The 19074-nt window shown below is 41.8% G+C and overlaps 1 protein-coding gene across 4 annotated transcripts in view; it reads right to left on the bottom strand.

Moving 5' to 3' along the window:
• ARNT2 (aryl hydrocarbon receptor nuclear translocator 2) overlaps positions 1-19074 on the bottom strand; it is a 251764-nt gene that overhangs the window by 20766 nt on the left and 211924 nt on the right. For 3 of the 4 annotated variants that reach the window (XM_029574575.1, XM_029574576.1, XM_029574578.1), the window contains 2 exons: positions 18367-18532; positions 8936-9072 (listed from right to left, as the gene is read on the bottom strand). In XM_029574575.1, coding sequence (XP_029430435.1) covers positions 8936-9072; positions 18367-18532 — 303 coding nt within the window. Of the gene's footprint in view, positions 1-945; positions 4567-8935; positions 9073-18366; positions 18533-19074 lie in introns of those variants that run through there. The other variant, XM_029574577.1, reaches the window with a different exon arrangement.

Genomic DNA, 19074 nt, shown 5'->3' with positions numbered 1-19074 from the left:
AAAACTGTACTTTTCTTACAAGCATTTGGTAATTGATTTATACTATTTTTTTATTTGATGCTCTATTGATAGATTGTTCCAATTTTGAATTTAGATTCTGTTTTATTTATTATCACTTTTTCTTACAAGCATTTGAAATTGATTTATATTTTCTTGTTGCTCTACTGATAGATAGTCTTATCTGTTTTTTAGATTCTTGTATTTATTGCTTTTACAATTCATACTGCTAAATGTTTAGTTTTTACTGATTGATACGGTGATATTTTTATTTTAATTTATTGTAAATTGTGTTTGGTCTTAAATCAACTTACATTGTTATATGCTTGGTTTTTATTGTAAATCACATTGGCTTCCTTATGCCTTAAATGAGATGAATCAAATCGAATTAACTAACTAATTATACTAAATGGAGTATGTAGATTAGATACAGCAAAGAAGCCTCATGCAGTAACAAAGAAGAATGTTTTATGTTGATTGAAGGACTTCACCCTTTCTGATTAAATACCAGAACTAAGGGCAATAAAAGATAGGAATTAAACATCCAGACGTACCTTAGATTCCTTAGAACCAATGTTTAGCACACAAACACATGTAAGAAAATAATATGTGATTACCTCTAGAAAGGCACTGTACACGTGTAGATAATATAAATGTATGCTATCTTATAAAAGTACATGTGTACATTTTAGATGTATAAAACCTGGCCCCTTATATGCATAATTATGTAGGTCTCAAAGCCTTTCTTCCTAACGGCAGCTTAGACCTTCTTGCCAGAGAGGTCATGAAAGTTCAGAATATCCTGTATGGGAAGGAGTCCAAAAACGTGCAGAGCTGCAGAAAGGAGCAAACATGGGAGAAAGTCCACCACAAACTGAATGCTGTTTTCTACAATAACAGAAGTGTGCAAGACCTGAAATAAAATGCTTAAAGTCAACAGCTGTGGGGAAAACAAACTTCTTTTATTAAAATGCTCCAAAATAAAATAATAATATAAGGTATACCTTGCAGACAGAAGTGGCATTCTATGCAAAGCACTGATATAACACACTCTCTCAAGTGACTTTACTGATAGCATGACTATATATATAGAGAGATATAGGATTTCTACACCTGTTTCATCTACCCCTGAACTAGGTTACACAATTGCCCAAATTTCTATGCCTGGTTTACTAATATAAACAAATAATCTGAATGGACATATGGTAATTTGTTCTCTGCTTTGATGCTAATTATCCTCATCTTGTATGTAAATGAGATTATCTATGACTTGCAATTAAATGGACTATTAACTAGCCTCATATCTGTTAAAAAAAATGTTCTATAACCTTGTAATTCAGCATCTTTTATTTAACTTGCAGTGTCTGTCTAGGAAAACAAGTGTAAGGCTGAAGCACAAATGTCATGCTTATAATGTTGTTAATTATAAATCTACTTATTCACCAGTGCCTTCAGTTCCCACTCTTTACAGTAAAAACTTAACTTTATCCAGTCACAGTCAGTTATAAGCCTTACGATCTCCTTATTTTTGTTTTATCGTCTGTTTAAAATGACTGCTGTTTTGTTTTTATGCTTAATTACATATATGTTTGCCTGTAAACAGTTTTGACCAACCCTAATTGTAAAAGCGATATGCAAACAATTTTTAAATAAATAAAAATAAAATTGTCTATGATGAAAAATAAAAAAAACTTAGGAGAACAAGAATAATTACTTCATGTGTGACATGCCAAAAAATGTTTCGCTGTCCTTTACAAGTCATGTCTGTAATGGGGCTATAAGCACCACAACATCTTAGATGCAAGATCAAAGACAAACAATCCAGAATGAGAGCAAAGGAGTCCACTAGCCCTGCTCTTACCTCCCTAAGCTCAAGCATCTCTCTCTTTTTTGGAACTGCTCATGCCTCCCTGACCCCTGCAGCACTTCTCCTAGCACTCACAGATTCCAGGTGAGGGCCAGTCCAAAGCCTACAGCGTCCACATACAACAATCTGCCACCTGCAGGTGCTGAGCCCTAGCAACTTAGAAACCACAGAGATAACTGCTATCTTCTGCAGGATCTAACAAGGGAATGCTTTTTTTTTATTTTTGAGAACAAGATAAATGCTGTTTCCCTCCATTCCTCCTCAATTCAAGCACTTACTACAGCCCCTCTCATTATCTGAGCTGCCTAGGGGATTTTCAGTCCATGGCATCGCATGCCACAATATCCTCTCTCTTCCCCATCCCTCCAGTAAAATACCTTATTTACCCCAGTGAGTGAAGGGCTGGAAATAAAGCAGCGTTGCTTATCTGTAACTGGTGTTCTCCTAGGACAGCAGGATGGTAGTCCTCACAAGTGGGTGACATCATCAGATGGAGCCCAGCATGGAAAATGTTTGACAAAGTTTCTAGAACTTTGACTGGCACCCTGAGCAAGCCACTATCCACACATTCACGTGCGGTCCCCTCTTCAGTCTCGTAATATAGATTTATGAAAAAATAAAATAAACAAGGAGAAAACCCAACACCACGGGGTGGCGGTCAGGTTTCCTGAGGACTAACATCCTGCTGTCCTAGGAGAACACCTGTTACAAGTAAGCAACTCTGCTTTCTCCTAGGACAAGCAGGATGGTAATCCTCACAAGTGGGTAAATACCAAGCTCCAGGCTGTTCCCGAAACCAGGGGACCAACAGTTACCTAACTAGGTGCCAACAGGCACAACAACCGAGGTACTGTTGGAAACAGAGGGAGACAGACTGGCCGTCCCTGTCCAGGCAGCACCTGTCAGCAATCAGCCCAATTTCAAGGCAGAACCTGGTATGCGCACGGACGGTGCTGAATGCTGTTGATGCCTCGTATGGCACATACCACGTTCGATGATGGGAACTACTCTCAGGTTTAGGTTTAAAATTTTAGATATATGCTGAAGATGTGCAGTTCTTTATCTTAACTGATATTTCTCTAACACATACTCTGAAGTTACTTGACATCAACATGACAGCTATTCAGAAATTATCTCATATTAAACTGATTCTAAACATAAAAAAACAAATTATATATATATATTTTTTTTTTATAGATTTCAAAAAATGACACAAGAATACACTTGTGACAGAAAAAGCATTGAGACTCAGAATACAAAAAAGGAAAAATAAAGAATATTAGGCATTGGATATCATTGTACAAAATCCTAAGTCTCAATAAATTAAAAGAAAAAGGAGGGGGGAACGTAAGATCAAAAGAACGGGTAGTAAGGAAATCAAGAAAGAATGAAACATGCAGATTGTACAGGCACAATTCACTGAAAAAGCTGATCAAAAGATATCAGTTAGAGACAAGGTGAGCATCCAGATATGATCTCAGCTGCGCAGGATCAAAATATATCAACTTAGAATTTTGGTGAGTAAGAATACATTTGCAAGGATAATGAAGGATAAAATTAGCACCAAGAGATATAACCTCGTCACATTATAAGGAATTTTTTCTTCTTTCCTCCGTAGCACGTATAAAGTCTGGATAAATCCAAACACGCTGACCAAAAAATAATGTTGTTCTATGATGAAAAAACATTTTTAGAACATAATCACGTTCTTTGGAGAAAACAAAGGAAACAATCAACGTCCCATGATTAGAGATCACTGGATCAGCAGAAGATTCTAAGAACTTTGTTGGTGAATAGAAGAATTGGAATCCACTTTTAAATTCTTAAAAAAATAAAGCTTGGCAATAGTAGGCATAAGGTCAGGTGGAATCTCAAGTACTTCAGAAACATACTTCTTAAAGGTATCCAATGAAGAAAGCAGATCACTTGCTGAAAAATTCAAAACTCTAAGATTCAAATAGCGAAGAGAATTCTCAATGTTTTCTAACTTCCTAGAATGGATCAGTTCAGATTGAATTAAGTTCCCCTGAACATTTTTGCAAGCAGAAATGTGATTGCCCATATCAACTGTCTTCTCTCCATGCTAGTCAAGCAACACTTCAGTACATTGAAATCGATTGTAAATATCAGAGGTAATGGCAACCAAGGAGGAAATAGACTTCTCTAAGGTCATCAAGGCAGGCCAAACTGAGTCCAGAGTCACCACAGCAGGCTTATCCAGCATGGGAAGAATAATAGGATTTCTCAAACCTTGTCTGATACGAGGCGATGAAAGTCTTCCAAAGTCTTCTGTTCCCTGCAGTGGTGTTGAGGCTTGAATCTGCACAATCACTGCAGTCTGTGCAGCAAGTCTGGCTTCCCCAGATGTTCCCCGAGATCCCGCAGACATGCTCCCAACCAGAGGACTCATATCAGCGAGAGGAACCTTCCCAGAAGCTGCCGATCCAGGGCTCTGAAACTGCCCACATGGCGTAAAGGCCAGTCCCGCTGATGATACCAGCAGCAGAGGGGATGGAGTAATTGATGCACTGAGGCCAAGAGTGACATCGGCGTCCGGAAGGAGGGCCGCACGCTCCTCGGCACCTCCAACCAAGGAACCAGCAACTCGCGATGGCCCAACGGGAGCTAGGAACTCGACAATCTTAAGCTGAGAAGGGTCAGAAGAGGAGGTAGCTGGGGACACCTCCCGAACTTTCACCTTTCTTTTGGTATGCAGCATCATGAAAAACAAAAATGAAGAAAAGGTAAGAGCTCCTAGCACTCCATGTCTCTGAGAAATAATATTTTCAGATCAACTTCCTGCTTTCAAATTTGGAGCAAATATCATCAATCTAACAAGCTCAGCTTGAGATTTAGGAGTCACTCTTGACAATTATCAATGAAAACCCATATCAGAGATAATTAAGTCTGGACCCGCGTACTACAGGGCATGAAACCATTATTAGATTACAACTCCAGACTTTAATTTTCTAAAGAATTGACTACAGCAATGCACGACTCTTTGGAATGCCTGCTAGCACATCAGCTTGTGTACTTACTGGAAGTAAATATTATGATCATATTACACCTACATTAATATCATTTCATTGGCTACCAATTCAATATTGCATCCAGTACTGTCTCTAATTTATAAAATCACAACCAGTAAAGATTCAAATTGGATTGGAGCGGCACTGCACTTATATGCACCTCAGAGACAACTCGGGTCATCAAACAAGAGATTATTAGATGTGCCTTCGATACGTTCCGTACACTTGAGTGAAGTTCTTGAAAGAGCAATTTCCGTAGTCAGTCCCAAGTTATTGCATACTATGCCTGAGGATTTACGGATGTCCAAAGATTTAAAAACTTTCAAAAAGGATCTAAAAACTTGGTTGTTTAAATTAGCTTTCGATAACAAATAATGCCATTTTATGAGAATTTATGACACTGAATATATCACTGATACTAAACAATGCCTTTATTACCAGAACCATAGATATTTAAATTATCAATATGATCAATCAGCAACAGCAAAAGATCAGATCATATCACCCCAGTTCTCAAAGAACTGCATTGGCTCCCAATTACGTATAGAATTCAGTATAAAACTTTCTTATTCATAAGGCCTTATACAACAACGAGACAAAAATGGATGGATATGATACTTTGTTTCAAAGTCCCAAAGAGAAATCTGCGCTCCACTAATACTGGACTCCTTGCAACTATCTCCCCAAAATGAACCCACCTTAACAAGAGAACGTGCTTTCTCATTGACTGGGCCTCTTTTATGGAACACCCTCCCCACTGAACTAAGAATTGAGCCATCATCACAAGAAAAAATTGAAAAACATGGCTCTTTGGGAAAGCATACCCATCATAAGAAGGATCATCATCATCACCGCTCTATTTAATGTTTGCAAATCATACTTTATTTCCTCTCCTCTTTAATTAATTCTCCCTCTATTTTTTATCTATCTACTCTCTACTATTTATTACAATGTAACTTTTTCTTTTTTAATTTGTTATATGTAAACCGATGTGATGACTTAAGTTGAATGTCGGTATATAAAAAATAAATAAATAAATATGTTGATTGTAATTTGTACACTTGTATGTCCTGCATACTATGAATGTTTGTAACTTTGTAAATTGCTCTGATCTTAATTAGGAAGAACGGTATATAAATACTTGTAAATAAACAAACAGTTTCCCAGGCATCTACAGTGCTACAGGTGGACAACAGGAATGGTGCCTGTGGCGACGTCTATGGCACCCAAGCATTTCATGGTGCCGACAGTGTTGGTAATGTCTGGCAGTGGGCATGGCGCTCACAGGTATAGATGACTCCCGCAGGTTTCAACCGTGCCTGCAGGGTACCACTGTCTAGATGACTCTTATGGTGTCAGCCATGCTCCCAGCATTTGATGATGTCAATGGCACCCCCAGCGCCCTAAATGGTGTCATCCTACGTCGCTTGTAGGTGTCCTTCAACTACATTGCCTCCATGGTTCTCACAGTGCTCAATGGTGTTGACTGCTTCGACGGCACCCATTGTGTTGATAGCACTCACTGCATCGATGGTGCCAATGGTGCTCAACAGTGCCCATGGTATTGATGGTGCCCATGGCCCCCATCAGAGTCAATGACGCCCATGATGCTCGACAACATCAATGGTGTCAATGATGCTCCATGGTGTCCCTGTCACACTATGGCCCTCCACAGCACCCATGGCACACCATACTGCTCCACAGCGTCTTGGTATTGGACAGTGTCGACAGTGCTGGACATTGTCAATGACGCTGGACAGCATCAACGGCACTACTGGTGCTGAATGAAATTGATGGCATTTGACAGCACCCATGGTGCTTATAGCATTCATGGCACCCCTGGTGCTCGAAGATGTCCATAGCGCCCAATGACAACCATGGTGCTCAATGGTGCCCACAGCGCTCTATGATGTTCATGGCGCCCACAGCGTTTGATGGCATTCATGGCACTCAATGGTGTCGAAGGCACCCATGCTGCTCGATGGTGTCAAAAGTGCTCATGGTGCTCAACAGCATCAGTGGCATCCATGACACTCGATGCTCTAGCGTCTGATGATTGGTGCTCTGGCACGGATATGCACGAGCAACCAATTTCAGGCATGGCACCAATGGTGCACCAGCAAAGCATATTGCCTAGGCTCACACTCGCTCGCTCTTCCAAGGACACTGTACTACCAGAGCAAGCTGACAAGCAGGAGGGGAGGCTATGACATACAGGGCAGTAGAGGTGAAGATTAATTTGGGCCATGGAGACTAGTTCCCAGGAGTGTGGGGAAGTGAGGTCTCCGCTCCACGGAACAGTCCAGTCCTACATTTCTTCATTGTCTGAGCCTCAGTCGATGCCCAGTGGTTGGATGAAACTTTATGGAACTCCTGTCTGGATGGGAACTCAGGCAGGTCCCCAGGCCAGAGACCTACTCGGACCACACATGGACTGCATACTGCCTGTCCCACAAGGCACTGGCAAAGGCACAAAACAGGCAAATAAAAGGAGAGGACAATGTGAATAAGCTGCAAGTGCAGCGTTATTTAAGAAGAAGAGAAAAATCTCTGCCAGGCTCCACAGTACAGTACTAGGCCCGCCATGCAGCCAGCAGAGAGGTGCTTGAAAAAAGGAGAAAAATCAAAATAAACACAAACTACCATAAGGAATAGAAAGAAAAGTTAAAACACAAAGGCTCTGCTAGGAAAAAAACAGCTGCTTGCAGCTCCAGAATCATCCGAAGAGAATCTGTGAGGAGAGCAAAGCTGAAACCACAACCACACAGCTGGTTCTGCAGAAAATGAAAGACTGAGGGGCTTTGCCTAGAAGGCAGGGAGATGACGAAAGCTACACATGCTCAGCAGTGGTTCTCAAATGTGTCCTGGAGGACCCCCAGTCAGTTGAGTTTTCAGGATATCCACAATGAAAATGCATGAGATAAATTTGCATCCTGCAAACCTGAGTGGCTGGGTGTCCTCTAGAGATCATCGGATGATGTCAGCCATATATGAGGACCTTAGAGAAAGGGAAGATACCACTTTCCCTCCCCCACCCTCGACCTATTCCTGCTAGCACAGAAATAAGACAAACTTACAACAATTCTCCAACCATTGTGTCTATAGTTTGAATCCTCTGTCTCTGCTTGCGCTTATCTTTTCTCATTCCTTTTCCTTTAACGTTCATTTTCTGGTCTTCCTCTTATTTTTTTTTATCATTTCTGTTATTTTTCCTCTGGGTATCTCTCTTTTTATCCACCTCGCTTCACCTCTTCTCTCACCTCCTAGTTTCACTCCCTTCTACCACCTCCATCCCTCTCCATCATCACAACCTTTCTCTTGGTTTACATGCCCTATCAGTCTTCCTCCTCTCTTTCCCTCCCTCTTACATTCCCTTCACCTCACCCCCTCACCTCAGTTCCTCTTCTTATCACAGCCCATCTCCTCTTTCCCATCTTGTATCCCCTTCTGCATTCTCTCAGAGCCTATGTCTCTCTCTCAGCATGTGCCTACTTCTCTCTCTCAGCCCCTCCTCCCGATAGGATTCTTTCTTTCAGTTTTTCACCCGGACCCTCCCAGTAGTATTCTTTCACAGTATCCCCTTCCTATCTCCCAGCCAGCATTCTTTCTCCTCATCTCCCAGCCCCTCTCTCACCCACTTCACTTTCCCAGTACCTCTGTCAGCAACCCTTCTCATTGCCATTGCATCTCAGGGCAGTCCAAAGGCAGGAGAGGTGTCTGTCCTACCCTGCTGCTGTCCCTCTGCAGCCCACTCATCAGACAGCCAATAGGAGCAGCAGCAGAGGCAACACCAGCACTTCCTGCAGCTCTCAGGAGACAATATTGGGGATACTCTAGCACCCACCCAGCTGACACCTAAGTTATCCACCTATATGTGAAGTGATCTAAACATGGCATACATGTTTTCATCCATATTCCACAAATGAATGTTTTACAATGCTATATATTTCTATTTGTGAGAGCAGGGCCTTTTTTGGGATTCCAGATCATTCTTTTTTTGTGTTTAGTGTCTCCAGTGATAAATAATGCAATGCTCTCTTACCTGGAATACTTCTGTCTGAGCAGGCTGCTGATGTGAGTGCTGCTCGCTGCTCTGCTGGTTATGATGCTGGCTTTGCCACTGAGACCAAACCTCGGAAGGTCTCCCTGGAAACTGACCACCAGACTGTCCACTCTCAGCTGAAAAAATCCAATTACAAGCCCTTTGTGTTTATTCTCACCAAGTAAGACCTCCACACTCCCACAAGCCAGAACATGGTAAAGGGAGGACGTCACTGTTAGGCAGACACTTACAGAGGTAGATTTTAAAAGATTTGCACATGCAAACATGGCCACATACGCGCATAAATGGGCCGTACAGAGAGAGAGAGACTCTTTATAGGGCTCAGCCTGACACTCAATGTATGCACCATTGTAAGGGGGCACTTTCATTTGGGTGAGTTTTTAGGAGGTGGGTTGGGGGTGTTGCAGAACATTCAGGGGTGTTCATTGCAAAATTGACCTCATTAAATAATTTTAGACCTTATAAGTGATGAAAATTCTACCAAGAGGAGTTGATTTGTACAATGCAGCTAGCAGACTGCAGTGTACCTCTGAATGTTTCTATCACACCCCCCCAAACCCTAACTCACCTCTTGAAAACTCACCCAAATCAAAGTGCCCCCTTACAATGGTGCATACAATGAGTGTCAGGGTGCTCACTCACTCGCTTGCTCTCCGAGCACACGAAACATAAGTGCGTAAAGGCTGCAGACATACGCGCATGAAGTGTATTTTAAAACCTACATGCATACTTTATAACAATGCGTGTATCTTTGCTGTGGCGAGATATGCGAGTTTATGGGCGCTCGCGCGGCTCTTTTAAAATCTACCTGTTATTGTTTATACTTTATACATAAATACATGCCTCACAAATAGCAGAAAAAACTAAATGAGAAAATCACTTCATACCGAGGAGATAACAACACACACTTTTACCTGCAAGAAAAATAGGCAGGATCAGAAGTGACAGCAATGTGCGCAATTTCTCACTTTTAAAAGCAGATGTCCATCTCTGCAGGGACTTTCCCTTTGCGAATTGGCACAAAGTCCTCAGGGAAAATGATCTGCGGGGACTTCTGAAAATTGTCCCTACCATGCACTTCCTCCAGCACACCTGCTTCTGCTCACTCCACCAGCCCCTGGCAGAAGTAGGAAATGTTTAAACTTGTGTTGCTGCAAAGTCTTTGCTGCTGCTTTACATCTGTACAAAAATGTCAGCGGCGTTTTAGAAAAAATGCCTCCACAGCACCTCCAGCATAAAACTGATATAAACACCTCTCTACAGGTGCCCGAAATTGATACCTAAAGACAGGTTGGGCTCAAAGGTGTGGGTTTCCATGCAAGCATGCAGAACAGGCATCATCTGCATAAATTCAGCAAATTCTCAAGAGTATTCTTTCAGGATACCCCAAACCATTTAATACACTACAGGAAGGACAGAATTTCCATATTACAGACCACTGAATCTAATGCATAATCCATGTTCCTCTAGGACAAGAGACAAGGTGATTCTTTGCTCAGCGTGCTGCTATGCCTCTCCTACAAATCAACCAAGGAGTCAGCAAGACTACACCATGCTCACATTTTATCAGTTTATCACCTTTTACAGCCATGCTAGAAAATATAAATTGGGAGGATAATAAGGTCTTTAACATTTAGAATTTATTTTCTAAATCTGTGTTTATTAAAGATTTTCATATTTATATAGAAGCAATAAAATTAAAATACAACAATCCTCATGGCACTGAGTCGAACGGTTTCTTCATACACGTCATAAATACAAGCTAAGTAGCGATAAAGAAATGATGCAAGTCTTATAATAATTTTATTAAGGTGAAATGACACAAGTTTAAGGTGAAATCACATAAAATATAAAAAAGTTTTTGAATGACCAATGATTATACATGGAGTGGTAGTGCGATATATACTACTTACCAGTCGGTACACTCTCTAACATCAAGGCTCCGACCTAAAATTGCCTATATGAGGTCATTGATTGTGAGTGATGCAAACGAATTATCGCTTAAAGTTATCCGGCTACATGTAGAGCCGGATAACTCGTGTCAGATATTCAGCGAGATAAACATCGCTTAAAGTTATCCGGCTACATGTAGAGCCGGATAACTCGTGTCACATATTCAGCGAGATAAACCGCTTAAAGTTATCCGGCTACATGTAGAGCTGGATAACTCGTGTCACATATTCAGCGAGATAAACATCGCTTAAAGTTATCCGGCTACATGTAGCGGATAACTTGTGTCACATATTCAGCGAGATAAACATCGCTTAAAGTTATCCGGCTACATGTAGTCATCACAGGGGGACGTCCCTGAGGTTCGCGCCAGGTAGGAAATAAGAGTGAGGGCCGCGTGGCGCGTGTGCCCTAAGGTACCAGCGGAGCATGGCGGGAGGCAGCGCCCAAGCCGGTCCGGGGATGCCGGAGAGGATGGCAGGCAGATGCCGCGGCAGCCAAGCGTCCATCCATAGTGAGAGGAGGTGCAAAGAAAGAAAGATAGGCTGAGTGAAGCCACCGGGAAGGGATGGTTGCAACAGTTAGTTAACCTTTTAACAATGTTAAATAAAACTTTCAGATTGTACCCAACCTCATGGATTTTTTTTTTTTTTTTAGAAGTGCTCCATTGCTGAGTTAGTCAGAGCTTGGAATTCTTGAAGCAGAATGCGAAAGGATTGGGCATGATCAGAGGAGAGAGCTTTCCTCCAAAGATGTTCAGCCTTCCTGAGAAATTGCCTAGCATTTTTTACAGGAGTGGAAAGAAGCCAAGGAGATCGTTTTGATTTGTGGAGATTGAAGGTTTTAAGAGGAGCAATTTGCTCAAGAACGGAATTGAAAACAGAGTTCCATTGAGATAAGGCATCTTCAAGATTATCCAATGATAAGTTGGCTAGTAAAGGTGTGATGGAATTAAGAAACAGAGAGGTATCAATCGGGCCACGACAAACACGAGATGTTAAAGATTGCAAAGTGGTAGAGATCTCTGGAAAAATAGGTACACGGAATTTGATAAAGTGATTTGACCAAGGATTGGGAGCAATGCATAAACTTTGAGAGCAAACAAATAAAACAGACTTATTGACAAATACAAGGTCTAAAGTGTGTCCAAGTTTGTGCCTTGGGGCTTTAATGAGCTGAGACTAACCAAGTGAGAGTAATATGTGTAAAAAAAAGAGAACAATGAGCAGATAAAGGAACAGCATCAACATTGAAATCACCAAGAATGACCATCTTGTTTAAATCAAACTTGGAAAGGAGTAATTGTTCAAAAAAAGGCAAAAGATCAGATGATAGTAGTTTGGGTGGGGCATACACTAAGCAGATGGAGAACTGCTTTAAAGAGAGAATAAGCAACGCAAGGGGACCATTACCACTAAGCGATTCAGGTTTAACTTGCCAGATGTCTTTACAGATAATAATAAGTAAACCACCCCCGCATTTTTTTGGGCAGGGTTGTGAAATGTGCAAATAGCCAGGGGGACAAATTTGATTTAAAACAAGATGGTCTGAGTCTAACAACAAAGATTCAGTAAAACAGAAAAAGTCCAATTGTTCTCTGAATTGTTTCTCTGAAGCTTCAAATTTGTGCTAATTCAAACCCTTTGTTGAGTATGTTCTTTGTTCTTAAGTATCTACTTCAGTATCACCCCTTCCCCTTCTGTTCCCTGCAATACAGGAGAGGTGGGGGATGGGGAACAAGAGGGGAGGGGCTGCTCTCTTCTCTGTGTGATCCAGGCTCACCCTTCCTCTTCTCTTCTTTTCCATCATATCCGACCTCACCAAGACTTCATCCACACACACATCAGGTACCGGCTACAAAAGCAAATGTAACGAGTTTGCCCAATTCTTCCAAAACAAGATCTCCTCCATCACATCTAAATTTCCCAACGACTCCGCCACAACCTTTCTTCCCCCCTTAGAATTGACCACCAATCTTGACTCCTTCAAAGCAACCTCTTCGATTGAAATAGAAACCCTTCTAAAGAAAGCCAAACCCTCTTCTCACCCCTCAGACACTATCCCGACCAAACTCCTCCTATCTATTCCCAATATAATAGCAAAACCCATCTCTAAAATTATCAATTGTTCCCTTGCTCAAGGTAACATTCCCTCCACCTTAAAACAGGCTGTTGTCAAACCCATACTCAAAAAACCCAACCTTGATCCCACCGATCCATCCAATTTCAGACCCATTTCTAACCTGCCATTTCTTGCCAAAATGACCAAAAAAATAGTCAACATCCATCTTTCTGAATACCTAGATGACCATAAGATTCTCTCCCCTTCTCAACACGGCTTCCGCAAATACCTCAGCACAGAAACTCTCCTAAGGAATGGACAAAGGTCACTCTTATCTCCTGGCAATGCTTGACATATTGTCTGCGTTCGACACCATCAGCCACAAAACTCTCTTAAAATTACTCGGGGACATTGACATAACTGGCACAGCCCTTCTTTGGCTTAAATCCTACCTTGAAAACAGACACTACAAGGTCAAGCTAGGTAACAACGAATCCAATCCTATCAACATCACCAAGGTTCCTCACTTTCCTCTACCCTCTTCAACATCTACATGTTACTCCTATGCAAACTACTAACTAACCTAGGCATCACCCATTACATTTACGTGGATGATGTCCAAATTCTTATCCCATTTTCTGACTCTTTACATATGGCCCTTAAAACATGGGATGCTTGCCTCACATCCATCAACCAGCTCCTCACCAACATGAACCTTGCACTTAACCCGGGTAAAACAGAACTCCTTGTCATTTCCCTGAACAACCACACTTACCACATCTCCCCTCCCCCCAGTAAACCCTTCTCCCTAGGCGCTACGATTGACAATCAATTAAGCTTAAAACCATTCATTAAAACCATCAAAAAAGAAATGAAAACATGGCTGTTCACCAAACAAAATGCACACTGCTACTAACCTACCCAGGGGCGGATTCCCGCTGATGACCGGCCCGGAGATTGGCCGCCCCGGCCGGCCCCGGAGATACCACTTGGTCTGCCGAGCGCGGCTCTGTCACAGCCGCGCTCGGCAGACCACGTGACTAGAGCGACCGGCCCACCGGGGGATGCCCGATCCCTCAATAGGCCAATCTGCCCCTGAACCTACCCCACACCACTCTGAAAGATCACTAACACCCATGATACTTGTCTAAACCCATAAACGAAACCTTGCTATATACTGATAACTTGGCAAACCTTAACTATTTAACGTAATACTGTATTTCCTTCTATTTCCTACTATTTGATGTACTATAATTAGACCTTTGTTACCTTTTAAAAATGTAGCATTAGAATGTACGTTCTATGAAAAAATTGCTAACCACGTTAAAAAATACTGGAATTGTAAACCGTTGTGATGGCAATACCGAACGACGGTATATAAAATTCTACAAAAATAATAATAATAATAATCTTAAAAGATTGCTATTTCAAACTTCAGGTACTAAAGAAAATGAGACCTCTCCTTCACCACTCCGATTTTCGAACTGTTCTTCAAAGCATCATATTCTCCAAAATTGACTATTGTAACTCCCTACTCCTTGGTCTCCCCACCTCATCCATCAAACCCCTTCAACTGCTTCAGTATGCCACAGCTAGAATTCTCACCAATACTCACAAAAAAGACCATATTACTCCCATTCTGAGAGACCTCCACTGGCTCCCCATCGCCTCGAGAATTCAATACAAAACCCTAACTCTAATACACAAGACTCTATTCAAAGAAAATATACAATGGCTACATGACTCCATCTGCTTTCATAAATCTGACAGACCCACCAGATCAGTCTACCGAGGAATCTTATACACACCCTCTCCCAAACCCACACATCTCTCCTCCACAAGGGCCCGAGCATTCTCCTTAGCTGGTGCCACTTTGTGGAACAGAATGCCCCCGACCTCCGCATAGAGCTTGTATATGTTATGCTCCATTCTATTTGCACTGTTTCTTTGTAAACCCTCTAATTGCACAGTGTTTCTTTGTAAACCGATAGGATGGGAAAACGACAATCGGTATACAAAACCTTTAAAATAAATAAATAAATAAATCTTCCATGTAGGCTGTCTGGAGGGGAGGGGCTGGAGCAGAACACCTCTACTGCTCTGTCTCTTAAGCCTAAAAAGAAGTGCCTGAACTGTGTTCCCCCATAAATTAAGCCCTGCTACTACCTCTTTTTCCACCACAATCAGACTGAAATCTGCAAAAAGGCTGAGCTTGCTACCCCATGGCACCTTTCGCTGGCTAATAGTGTCTAGTGTCCCTAAACAAAGACCTAGGCAGAGCCCTCCCTCAAGAAGCCCCATTGGGCTTGTCCTCAGTAAGCCTGAGAAATTTAGACTCTCCCATCTTTTTAACTAGCTCTTCCAACTGCTCTCCAAAAAGGAGTTTACCTTTAAATGGAAGCTCCAGCAACCTTGCTGCCTAGTCCCTCAATCAAAGCAAGTGCCTAGCTGCCACCATAGTGGCCGTCCTAACCAAATCCTAAGAGGCATCAGCCAGAAATGCAGACCTTGGTTCTTCTTCCAAACTCGGATCTGAGGTCTCAGAAAATCTCTCTTGTAGATGCTGGGTCAATTTCAGACCAGCTCGAGCTACAATACCTGTAACGCCAACTATGCAAGGACTCAGGGGGTGGGCTGGACTCTGCATCCACATTTTTCCCATAGTGATGCAACCACTTTAAAAGCAAACAGAGAAAGCGAAGATGAAAAAGCTGCCACAGGCCCAGGAAGCCACGAAAAGGAAGCCAAATAACCCAGAGAAATCCCCTCAGTTTGCAGGCAAAAGCACCGGAGGCCCAACCAGCCCCTCAGTGCCACCGTTTACAGCTCAGGCCTCAGCATAGTGGCAGAAACCTTGTCAATGACTGGCACTAGAGGAAGCCACACAGAGATTAACTGCTTGGCTGTTCTTGTCTCCCCCTCACACTGCCAGCAAAACAAGCTACTGGACACCATGTGATGGATGCTGTACTACTAAGAGGCCACTGCGCTTAATGCATTTGAGTCCCCTCACTCCTTACAGAGACTCACCGGAGGAAAATAAGAAGTTCTCCCTTATGTCCCGCACGCCTTGCAGCTACTGCAGTTTGTTTATTTATGGAACAGCCAGCCAGCTAGCAGAAGATTAGTCAGAGATGAGCTGAGAGTCCAGAGCCCAAAATGAGCACGAGGCAGATGGGGAGGAAGGGGGTGGGCCAAGGAGAATCGAGATGAAAAAAGAAATTGATTCACTGACCAGCTCAACATTGAACCCTTTTCACCAGGAATCAGAGACCCTGGAATCCCCTGGTTGTTTTGGCTCTGGAACAGTTGCCCCAGAGGTATCTACTTCTCAAAATCAGAATCCAACCTAACTCATGCATCAGCCAACAGCACGGGGTATTCTAAGGACTGGTTTACAACCTGCTGGAAACAGAGCTCAGCACGGGATCTTATAAGGGGTGACGTCAGCAAATCTGTTGTTCTTGGTCTTCTCTGGTAGGGGAGCATAACCCATATGTCTGGCTAGATGAGGAAGTAAGAATCTGTAATCATTTTCTGTTAAGAACATAAGAACATAAGAAAATGCCATACTGGGTCAGACCAAGGGTCCATCAAGCCCAGCATCCTGTTTCCAACAGTGGCCAATCCAGGCCATAAGAACCTGGCAATTACCAAAAAACTAAGTCTATTCCATGTAACCATTGCTAATGGCAGTGGCTATTCTCTAAGTGAACTTAATAGCAGGTAATGGACTTCTCCTCCAAGAACTTATCCAATCCTTTTTTAAACACAGCTATACTAACTGCACGAACCACATCCTCTGGCAACAAATTCCAGAGTTTAATTGTGCGTTGTTCATTAATATTATGAATGAGTACCACTTGGCAAAACATTATTTATTTATTTTATTTATTTTTAATTTTTATATACCGAAGTTCTTGTAGGGACTACAAATCACTCCGGTTTACATAAAACAATGAACTGCCCAACAGAGAGCGGAGCTTTACATAGAACAGTAGAACATATGGAACAATATAACTAGATGACAATTTAACATAGTGATAAATAAATATTATAGTTTAACTGGTAAATATGCATATTGCATATGGTCCCCATATTGCATATGGGGACCATATGCAATAAGGTGAAGTTGTCCAGATAACATTAGCCAAAAATTCAGTGGAACAAGTCTCCTGCTGAATATATTCGGCTAGAGCTATCTAGGTAACTTTAAATGTAACCGGCTATATGCTGAATAAAGTCAGTTAAGAAAAACCCAAAAACTAGTTTGCAGAGGGGCTGCTGATCTCTACCTGATCTCCTACCTTAAAAAAAGGTGTTGGCCAAATCCCCAGCCCCACTCCCATCCCAGTCCCTACCCTTGAACCCTCAAAGAGTGGCCCCCTGGGTTGAATACTAAGTGGCACAGAAGTGACAACTCCCAGCATATCAGTATAAATTATTCACTTCACTTCAGGTGAACAGAGCAATCAGAACTGATTAACTTGATGTCCCTAAAGTTAGCAGTGAGTGAAAGGACCAATCATTAGGGGGATTTTTCCAACATGTTTTAAAGGAGGGATGCTAGCTTTTTATCCATCAAACTTCTTCTGGAGACCTTTACCTGGCGAGCACCTCACCCTGTCTCTTTTTTAGCTGGGTAAAGACTTAGCTGTTCAGAAGGACTGAATATTTAAAACTCAGGTTTGTCCAGCTAAGCCCTAAATTTAGCTAGATAAATCCTTTTGCCTGTCGACCTCTGTAGACTTAATACAATGCTTGAGGTTTTGTGGAATGACATCAGACGCATGCCTTGAAATGTCTCCCCACAAACAGGCACATTCCAATACATTAAACTGCTCTTGCTTGCAAACATTTGGCCCAGTTTCACTATAGCTTGCATGCTAGAAATCAGGGTGGAGTCAATCTTTTGTAAATCTAGTTTTGTTTGGTTTTTTTTAAACATTTTTTGCAATAATTGAACTGTTATTTTTTGAAGCAAATAAAGTTGTTGTTGAAAGGCTAAAAAAAAACAATTTAAAAAGGGGGTGAGTGATTACATTTGTTTTCTATTAACTATTCCACTTAACAAAGCTGCAATTAACAGCTATGTCTGAATGTTAAATGCTCTCTGTTCATTTTGCTTAGCTATATTTGGAACTCTGGACCAAGTTTTGGATTTGTTACTTTGATTACATTTCAATTTTAAATTCATTCTGACATAAGGGAAACATGAATATTTTATTAATATAGTTAGGCTGCTAAAGGTAGCAATAACTTATCTCAAAACATGCATTAAGTAATCATATCTTTCTGCTGCTTTAAGCTCAATTCCAGAAAGCTATAGCCAACAAACCTGAATCTTTTTAAAAGAGCTAAAGTATCAATGAAGCTAGTTGTACATTTGAAATACCTACCAAAGCCAGCATTTCGGTTTCCCAGGTTAGAGTATGCATTGTTGTTGGGAGAGGAGGTAGCTGGGCTGGAGAGAGGACTGTAGGACGATGGGTCTGCAGAGTAGCTATGACCGGCTCCAATGCTGAATGGAGATGACTGAGCTTTGCCTGACTGAGATGGAATTTGCTGAATAATAAAAAACCTCACAATTATTATATATTATTGCTGATAGAACAATGTTGCATAGTAAATAAAATATTTTGTGTGTAACAAAGCAAATATCTCATGTATGTGTGCAGTAATACAGTAGAATCGCAGATGCTGATGGCCCACCCAATCTGCCTGGTTTCCCTGTCTCTGCTGCTGTAACTACAGTTGTTTCCCAGCAGCGAGTCCTGCAAGCTTTTGTCATCACCCTTCTCTGTCTTTACCACATTTACTGTGCTAAGGATATTTCTCAATTATATAAGTTTGACTGCCTGCAGAATTTCACTCCTTTTCCTTTTGCCCTTAGCAGAGAACTGTAGCCAAGTTGCCTATTGCCTAGGCTGAAAACTTGGCAGATTCCCTCAGTGGTACCTGAGAACATAGCAAAACTCTGCCACCACTGCATATTGGCTGACCTTGTTTCCTTTTCATGGGAGCTTGACACAGCCATTCTGCCATTCTATGAGGCTCAGCCAAGCGCACTGTTTAACCCGCAGTTGGACGGGTTGTGTAGGCGTGTG

Source organism: Rhinatrema bivittatum, chromosome 13, assembly GCF_901001135.1.
Source record: "Rhinatrema bivittatum chromosome 13, aRhiBiv1.1, whole genome shotgun sequence".
NCBI lineage: Eukaryota > Metazoa > Chordata > Amphibia > Gymnophiona > Rhinatrematidae > Rhinatrema > Rhinatrema bivittatum.
The sequence above is the reverse complement of the archived record's forward strand: the minus strand, read 5'-3'. Positions and strand labels throughout refer to the sequence as shown.